At 52.6% G+C, this 8,927-nt stretch overlaps 1 protein-coding gene across 2 annotated transcripts in view; it reads left to right on the forward strand.

Moving 5' to 3' along the window:
* The window catches only part of Nos3 (nitric oxide synthase 3), a 20,257-nt gene that overhangs the window by 713 nt on the left and 10,617 nt on the right, over positions 1 to 8,927 (forward strand). The window contains exons 2-13 of one of the 2 annotated variants that reach the window (XM_031380143.1): positions 1,280 to 1,382; positions 1,744 to 1,892; positions 2,010 to 2,172; positions 3,337 to 3,428; positions 3,508 to 3,649; positions 4,351 to 4,490; positions 4,598 to 4,772; positions 5,326 to 5,427; positions 6,035 to 6,229; positions 6,341 to 6,414; positions 6,566 to 6,710; positions 7,048 to 7,152. In XM_031380143.1, coding sequence (XP_031236003.1) covers positions 1,280 to 1,382; positions 1,744 to 1,892; positions 2,010 to 2,172; positions 3,337 to 3,428; positions 3,508 to 3,649; positions 4,351 to 4,490; positions 4,598 to 4,772; positions 5,326 to 5,427; positions 6,035 to 6,229; positions 6,341 to 6,414; positions 6,566 to 6,710; positions 7,048 to 7,152 — 1,585 coding nt within the window. Of the gene's footprint in view, positions 1 to 1,273; positions 1,383 to 1,743; positions 1,893 to 2,009; positions 2,173 to 3,336; positions 3,429 to 3,507; positions 3,650 to 4,350; positions 4,491 to 4,597; positions 4,773 to 5,325; positions 5,428 to 6,034; positions 6,230 to 6,340; positions 6,415 to 6,565; positions 6,711 to 7,047; positions 7,153 to 8,927 lie in introns of those variants that run through there. The other variant, XM_031380144.1, reaches the window with a different exon arrangement.

The raw sequence follows: 8,927 nt of genomic DNA on the forward strand, positions 1-8,927 counted from the left end.
GACCAAAGCAAAGCTGCTGGGCCCCTTTCCCGCTTAAGGACTCCCTCCTCACAGCCCTGAACCACAGACAGACCTGCAGTCCTAGCCCTCAAAAACTTCCCTGGGCCTGAGGCCCCTGACGAGAAGAAAATGAAAAAATTCCAGTGGGGTGTCAGGTCAAGGCGCCCCTGCGAAGCCTGAGGGTCCAGTGCTGCTGCTCAGGGCCCCAAGTCCCTCCCTTCCTCCTGCGCAGGCAGGCAGTTCTGGGAGGAAGTGATAAGCCTTCAGGCTTCCCCTCACACTGGGGCTCTGTCAAGAGGGCTGTGAGTGGGAGCCTGCAAAATCAGAGCAGAGGAATCCCTGCAGGGGGCTTCCCTCAGCTCTGGCCCCTAAAGCAGGGCCAGCGCCTACTCCATTTCCAGTTGCCAAAATCTGATCCTTAAGATGGAGTAACAGGAAGAATGGGGGCGTAGGAGCCAGTGTGGTGACATAGGACTATAATCCCAGCAGTTGGGAGGTGGAGGCAGGATTCTAGCCCATCCTCTGCTAGACAGACCTTGAGGTCAGCCAGGCCTGTCTCAACCCCAGCACAGACACAAGAGAGGTTACTTCACTCATGGTTCAGGGACCTGAACGGCTATGAGCATGGCACAAGTACCTGCTCTGCTGGGGACCTCATGCACCATCTCAGGTGACGTAAAAGCATCCCGAGGTGAGCACCCGGACCAAGCGGAGAAAGCCAAAGAGCGAGCTCTCGCTCTTTTTTTAAAAATAACAAAGGTACTCCACTAGACCCCAGCAGTCAGTCTGCCATGGCAGGAGGAATGTACCACCTCTCCACTCTAGCGTAGTTTCTCAACTCTTCTCTAGGATCCAAACTTCCAACTTGTAAAGCTAGGAAACACATTCAAACTAAAAGAACTTCAGATGTAAAAGAGACAAAACAGGCTCTGTACAGGGAGTGAGGACCAGTCTGGGCCAGCATTCCAAGCCTAGAGGGTGGCCAGGTGGCTGAGCACGGGATCTAGGTAGTGGCTCACAGCACAGCTTCAACTCTGTTGTACTCTCTTGCTGGATGCATCACTTGTCCTTGCTGTGAGGCCTTTGTAAGTGGGGGCATGGAAGGTACTGCCTACCTCCTAAGGCTGTTGTGAGAGCTGACAGAAAGTGTCAGGAAGTGGAGGGTGGGCAATGACCCTGTGGGGTTACTGAAGCTGTGCTGATGCCCTTGAACTACGATGGGGAGGCCTAAAGGAGACAAACTTCTCCCATGACTCTCTGCATTCCTGGCCCACAACAGCCCCCCGCTAACCCGACCCCCAGACGGACCCAGGTTTCCTCGAGTAAAGAACTGGGAAGTGGGCAGCATCACCTACGACACCCTCAGTGCCCAGGCTCAGCAGGTAAGGACAGGCCCTGCCCGTGTTTCTAGGCCTAGGAAGGGATTGGTAGAGAGGCCTGGTCCCAGATCAGGACCCAAGCCAAGAAACTCCACTTTGTTCACATTTGGCCCTTGTCTGCAGAGAGTAGTGAGAACCAGGAAGGACCAGAGGGCCAAGGGACATTGCAAGGATTTCAGCAATCCTTTGGCCCTGAGCCCCAAGCCCTAAGCAACCAGACCTCATCCCATTTCCACTCTCAGCCCTGGTCTGAGCCCATGCTTTCCCGAGCCTGCCTCCCTCTGCCCTTGCCAACCACAGCTCACGCATCCTATACTCTGACCTGTACTCTCTCCTGGCCTTTGTGTCCGCTCTTCTGGCTCAGGATGGGCCCTGTACCCCAAGACGCTGCTTGGGATCCCTGGTATTTCCAAGGAAGTTACAGAGCCGGCCCACCCAGGGCCCTTCACCCACTGAGCAGCTATTGGCTCAAGCCCGGGACTTCATCAATCAGTACTATAACTCCATCAAAAGGTGGGTCCCCCTGCATCCCAACACCCTGACACGTGAGTGGAGAAGCCTCCAGATCACCACTCACACCTCCTTCCCACCATCTTGAAACCAAGGCTTATGGCCCTCCCTTCTCCACAGGAGTGGTTCCCAGGCTCATGAGCAGCGGCTTCAGGAAGTGGAGGCTGAGGTGGCAGCCACAGGCACCTACCAGCTCCGGGAGAGTGAGCTGGTGTTTGGGGCCAAGCAGGCCTGGCGTAATGCTCCCCGATGTGTGGGCCGGATCCAGTGGGGAAAGCTGCAGGTATAACCAGCTGGCACATGCCCAGGATAGGTACCAGGGGACTGAACAGGGAGAAGAGGAAGCTGCCTAGGCTTCCCTGAGGGGCAGATCCTCGTCCCACATTGCCTTTAGAGACAACTGCTAAGGAGACCAGCTCCCTCCTTGACACTCCTGGATAGCCCTCAGCCTATTGGCTGACACGCTGTGATCAAGCCCCACAGCCCTTGGCTGAAGCAATCAGATCACCAAGGCTCTCTGAGTACATGAAGACAGCTGACAGAGAGGAGTAGAAATGGTAACTGGAGGAACTAACTAAAAGGTCTCCTGCCAGGACTTCACCTCACACCCACTTCCCCTGAGGTCCTCCATGGCCTCAGTCCCACGCCTTCCTTCGTGCAAGTGCGCACTGCAGAACCAGCCTGGGTTACTGGAAGAGCCTCAGCACTAACAGAAGCCCAGGATCTCTAGGGGAACTGAATCCATGACATTGGCCTCCCTGGCTGTAAGTGGCTGCTAAAGAATATGGGGAAAAGCCATATGCTCAGTGATGCCAAAGGCATCTCCAATAAAATAAGAACAATCTAGCTGACCCTTTATGTGGTTCAAAGCTTTAGTTCAAGCCTCGAACCCATCGAGCTTCTATAATAGGCTCCACTCACTGCTGTGTCCTCCCTTGGCCACTGGTCACCACTGTCACCTCTACCCCGTCACAGATTGCCTTCTCCCTCCGACGGGGTAGGACTTCCCAGCCTTCTCCTACTATCAGAATGCCACTGGCGGGTTCCCTAGAGCTGTCTAATGCAGCCATCTCTTCCCATTCCCGTCACTATTCTGGCTCAAAGGAGCTGGATGCTTCCCTGCCTTGGCATGAGCACTCAGTACCAATACCCCTATCAACTAGGACTCTTCCCCGGGCAGGTGCCCCCTGTGCTGGTTTTCAAGTCTGCCCTGAGGGGAACGGGGAGGTGGGACCTGGAAAAATCAGGTTGTGCTGGGCAAACAAGGCTATTAGACAGAAGAGGATCAGTAGGGCATGAATGTTGGGAGCATTGGTCATACGGACAGTGGGTAACTCCTCCAGATCCTGCCTCCTTTCTAGCAAGTCCCATGCCAGCACTCCTCTAGAGCTGACAGTCAAAACCTCATCTCTTTCCTACATCCTTGGACCGTCCTCTCTGGGTCCAGGTATTCGATGCTCGGGACTGCAGGACCGCACAGGAAATGTTCACCTACATCTGTAACCACATTAAGTATGCAACAAATAGAGGCAATCTTCGGTGAGTGACCCCGCCCAAGGCCCGAGCCCTCCCCAGGCAGCAGTGAAGTGGCTCTAATCAGTTTCGTTCCCCGTGTCAGTTCAGCCATCACAGTGTTCCCCCAGCGCTGCCCTGGCCGGGGAGACTTCCGGATCTGGAACAGCCAGCTGATCCGCTATGCAGGCTACAGGCAGCAGGATGGCTCGGTGCGAGGGGACCCTGCCAACGTGGAGATCACTGAGGTGCTGTGCTAGTCTGCTTTCTAGTGCAGTGATAAAACACTGACCAAAAGTAATTTGGGGAGGAAAAGGTTTCTTTCCTCTATCAACTCATAGGTTCCTCAATTTATTACTGAAGGAAGTCAGAGCAGGAACTCAAAACAGAGACCTAGAGGCAGGGACCCGGAGGGCCAGGGAGGATGCTGTTTACTGGCCTGCTCAGCTGTCTACCGTAGACATCGCTCATATTTAGGGGCAGCACTGCCCACAGTGCACTGGGCCCCCTACATCAATCAGTAATCAATAAAATCTTCCATAGACTAGATTGACCACAGGCCAATCTAGTGATGTCTTCCCAGGTGTGTCAAGTTCACAACCAAGAGTAGCCAGCACAAGTGAGAATCAAGGCTTGCAAGGATAGATAGGGAAGCCAGGGAATGCTGCGTGGGAATGCAGAGAAGAGGCCACTGAGCAGAAAAGGGGGACCTTCCTTGAGATGAAAGTCGGGCATGGTAGTGCACCCTATGATCCTTGATGTGAGAGGTCCAAGGAGGGTCGGGAGTTCAAGGCAAGCCTTGATGACAAGAACAGTGGGTATAGAGTCCTCCAGTCGGTAGAGACCCAGCCACTGAGGAGTCCCTGAGGTAAAGGGTGGGGAATGGCTAATGGTGAGGATTCCTAGTGAGTTCACAGCCCTTGACCCCACCACTGCCTGCTTCCCACAGCTCTGTATCCAACATGGCTGGACCCCAGGAAATGGTCGCTTTGATGTGCTGCCCCTGTTACTCCAGGCTCCTGATGAACTCCCAGAACTCTTCACTCTGCCCCCAGAGATGGTCCTCGAGGTGCCTCTGGAGCACCCCACGTGAGCATGAGAGGCTGAGGGGTGGGATGAAGCTACCTAAAGCCCTTTGAGGAGGGACTATGGAGGGCAACTCTACATAGAAGCTAATTCAAAGCCCCTACCCCTAGGCTAGAGTGGTTTGCTGCCCTTGGCCTGCGCTGGTATGCCCTCCCAGCTGTGTCCAACATGCTGCTAGAAATCGGGGGTCTGGAGTTTCCTGCTGCCCCTTTCAGTGGCTGGTACATGAGTTCAGAGATTGGCATGAGGGACCTGTGTGACCCTCACCGCTACAACGTACTTGAGGTGAGGAAATGCTGAGGAAAGAGGCATGAAGCTGCATGCCACCCCCACTCCTGTCCAGAGTGCTAGCTGTGGCAAAGTGTGAGTTGAGGCAGATCCAAGGATGTGAGCTCTAGAGCCACAAAAGTGGGAAGGAGGGAGGCTAAGTGAGGAAGCTTGTGATGTATAGATTTCATCAGATTCTCAAAGGAGTGTGTGTGCAAATGTGTGTGCATACGTGTGTGCGTGTGTGTGTGTGAATGTGTGTGTATGTATATGTGTGTGTACAAACGTGTATATATGTGTGTGCATGCATATATATGTATCCATGTGTGTGTGTTGCCAGGCTGGCCCTGAACATGGTAATCTTACTGCCTTGGCACCCCGAGTGCCAGAATTATAGCTTTGAACCATCATGCCTGGCTAAAGGTTCACACTCCACTTCAGAGATGAGAACTGAAGGCCAGGGCTGAGGAGAGACTTCCCGTCTCTTCCCATGGTACCTTTCTGGACAAGGCATTCACCCAAGCCAGCATTCCTCACCACTCCCTCGCTCCTTCTGTTCAACTTGACACAGGATGTGGCTGTCTGCATGGATCTAGACACCAGGACAACCTCATCCCTGTGGAAAGACAAGGCAGCGGTGGAAATTAATGTGGCTGTACTGCACAGTTACCAGGTACACAGATCTGGCTGTGGGGTTAGGGAACACAGACACTAAGCAAAGTTGAGGCATATTGTAACCCCTGTATCAAGGGGCACGCTGTGTCTGTAACTCTGGATACACAGGCACTGTTCTGGGTGCTGTACTATGCTACCTAAGTTCCTGCCAGAAACTTTGCTCAGTAACTGGTCCCAGGGCACACTGTGGGACCCATTGGCATCTGGACTCTCTAACGCTGGGTAGAAAACATGCTGGGTGCAGGGGTGTCATAATACAGTGTGTGTGTGGTAGGGTGTGGTTTGAGGAAGCCACTGTCTAGTGGATACCTCTGTGGAGTCTAAAAGGATTAAGAAAGGACTTTAGAGTGTAGCTCAGTGGTAAACGTGAAGCCCCAGGTTCTATCAGCACCCAGCGCTGGTGGCAAGGCACACAGACACTGGAAGCTGGAGGGGCTCTTACCCATTCGACTCAGAGCATGACTATGGAATCTGCTGGAGATTTGAGAGGACACAGAATATGTCATTTGCAGCCACCCATGGCGCAGAATAGGCTGGGTTCGCAGTGATAAAGGTGTGAATCTACAGAGCACTTCTGAGACCAGGCTCTTCTATCCCCACCTCAGCTGGCCAAAGTGACCATAGTGGACCACCACGCCGCCACAGCCTCCTTCATGAAGCACCTGGAAAATGAGCAGAAGGCCAGAGGGGGCTGCCCTGCCGATTGGGCCTGGATCGTGCCCCCCATCTCAGGCAGCCTCACTCCTGTCTTCCATCAAGAGATGGTCAACTATTTCCTGTCCCCTGCCTTCCGCTACCAGGTACCCAGCCCATCTGGCTCAGCCCACCTAGTGCAGGTCTGGGCCGCCCACAGGAGCTGCCAATTTTCCTCCATGCTCCTCCCTCCCCCCCACCCCATCACTTTTTTGCAGCCAGACCCCTGGAAGGGAAGTGCGGCAAAGGGCGCAGGCATCACCAGGAAGAAGACCTTTAAGGAAGTAGCCAAGTGGGTACTCTGGGACAGCGCCCCTTCCCCATACCCTAGGTGAACAAGTCTAGTAGTGGTACCCCAAGACTGCAGCGATGAGGTCTGGCCCCTACCTGGGAGGTCTGGCCTCTGTGCACTTAGGATGCCCTAATCCCACCCTCGCCTGCAGTGCAGTGAAGATCTCTGCCTCACTCATGGGCACGGTGATGGCGAAGCGTGTGAAGGCAACCATCCTGTATGGCTCTGAGACTGGCCGGGCCCAGAGCTACGCACAGCAGCTGGGGAGGCTCTTCCGGAAGGCGTTTGATCCCCGGGTAGGACTGAAGCCTGAGAGGCAGCGGGCTAGAAAGAATAGAGAGTCTGTCCACCTCTTCAGAGGTGCCTAGGGGACAAGAGGGGACAGCATGGTGGCACATCCCTATAATCCCAACACTTGGGCAGCGGAGTCAAGAGGATCAAGGGTCATCCTTCATTATATAATGAGTTCGAGGCTAACCTGGACTTCATAAGACCCTGTCTCAAAAAAATAAAAGTCAGGGTTTACAAAGAAAGCTACAGTCTACAAGGATTCAGAGTGCAATCAGGCCTTGCCTTGCCCAAGTGAGGACAGAGACAGGAGGAGACAAGTCAACACCCACTTTCTCGCCGCAGGTCCTGTGCATGGATGAGTATGATGTGGTATCTCTAGAGCACGAGGCACTGGTGTTGGTGGTGACCAGCACATTTGGCAATGGGGATCCCCCGGAGAATGGAGAGGTAAGGCTTTCAGGAGCGAGAGATTGAGAAAAGATTCAAAACAGGGCTGGCTAGACAGGCAGACGCAAGCACACACACACACACACACACACACACACACACACACACTCATTCATCCATGCATACATTCACATTTGAACACACATACATACACACACTCTCTCACACACTCATACATAGCAGGATGGAAAGTTAATATGCTGAAGTACACTTCCTGTTGGGAATGTGAACTGGCTACTTGGGACCCTTGACTCCTGTATCCCCAGCCATCTCTATTATCCGAGCAACTCTTTTGATATGGGGAAGTCACTTCCTGGCTGACCAGAGTACTCCCAGGTCTTGCCAACTGAGAAAAATAAGGATTCCCTCCTTGCTTCAGTATTTTAACTTTCCCTTTTCTTGTTTTAAACAAAGAAGCATACACACTCTCTGGATGCCAGCCTCGATTGAATAACTTCATTTGTTCAACATGTCTTAAAAGAAACAAAAGGCCTTATGGCTACCCATTCTTTTCCCATGGTACACCTCCGTACCTCATGTTTGATTCATTTCTACCTGCTCATCTATCTGTTCCAGCTTCAGGAGTCAGGTCCCTTGTGAGTACTGTGTCCCTCATCTAGAATCCAAAGTTAACTGTGTACAGCAAGCTTGAATTCTGACAGAAGCCCTTTCCCTAATTCTCATCTGCTTTAAAAACAAATCAACAACAACCACAAACCCACTTGAGTCAGGTGTGGTATCCTGAAAGGCACAGGCAGGAGGATCAAGTGTTCAAGGCTATCTACAGCTATACTGTGAGTTTGAGGCCAGTGTTGGCTTCAGAAGACCAAAATAGGAATGTCTTTAATCCCAGGACTAGGGAGACAAGCAGGTGGCTCTCAGGCTAGCCTTATCTACATAATGAGGCCCTGTCTCAACAAACAAAACAAAACAGCAAACAAAAGCTGACCCAGGTGAGATGAGATGGCTGAACAGAAAAAGGCACTTGCCTCTGCCTCAGGCCCTTCGAGCCATCTTTAGGACCTAGGTAATAGAAAGACAGAACTAACTCCTACAAACTGTCCTCTGACCTCTATACATGTGCCATGGCGTGCACACACACACATACAAACACACACACGCGCACACACACACACACACACACACACACACACGCATACACACACACACACAACTAAGTTAAAAATAAAAGCAGTAAAAAATTAAAATCAAACAAAAGAACCTAAACACCTGTCTCCACATCTGCTCAGTGCCTGATGGGGCATCCCTGTGCGTCATGACACGCAGAGGGCATCACGTGGCTGTCAAGACAGTAGGAGTGCTCCAGGGCGGGCTGCCTTTATACCAGGGCTTCCCAATACAGCCCCATTAATCCATTAATCCATGGATGGATTAAACCACTCATGAATGCAGAGCCCTCTCAAGCCAGTGATCTCCAGAGGTCTGGCCTCCGAATATCATTAACACAAGATGAGAGGGACAAACGCTCAAACCATAATTTAGCTTTGGGTATAAAAGTGGAGTGTATGACCCACAGTCCTAACAAGACAGAGCCTTTCAACAGCCAAGAAAGCCATCAGTTTCTCCAGGTCAGTCCCCTGTCTCAGCAGATGGGCTTCACCTGCTCAAGAATGTCACATGAGTGGAAGCACAGGTACCCTGGCCTCGGCCACTTGGCCACTTTGAGACTTGCCCTGTCCATGAGTCAGTACTCTCCTTGCTTGCCCTGTCCGTCAGTCAGTCAGTACTCCCCTTGCTTGCCCCTGTCCATGAGT

Source organism: Mastomys coucha, unplaced genomic scaffold, assembly GCF_008632895.1.
Source record: "Mastomys coucha isolate ucsf_1 unplaced genomic scaffold, UCSF_Mcou_1 pScaffold19, whole genome shotgun sequence".
Taxonomy (NCBI): Eukaryota; Metazoa; Chordata; class Mammalia; order Rodentia; family Muridae; genus Mastomys; species Mastomys coucha.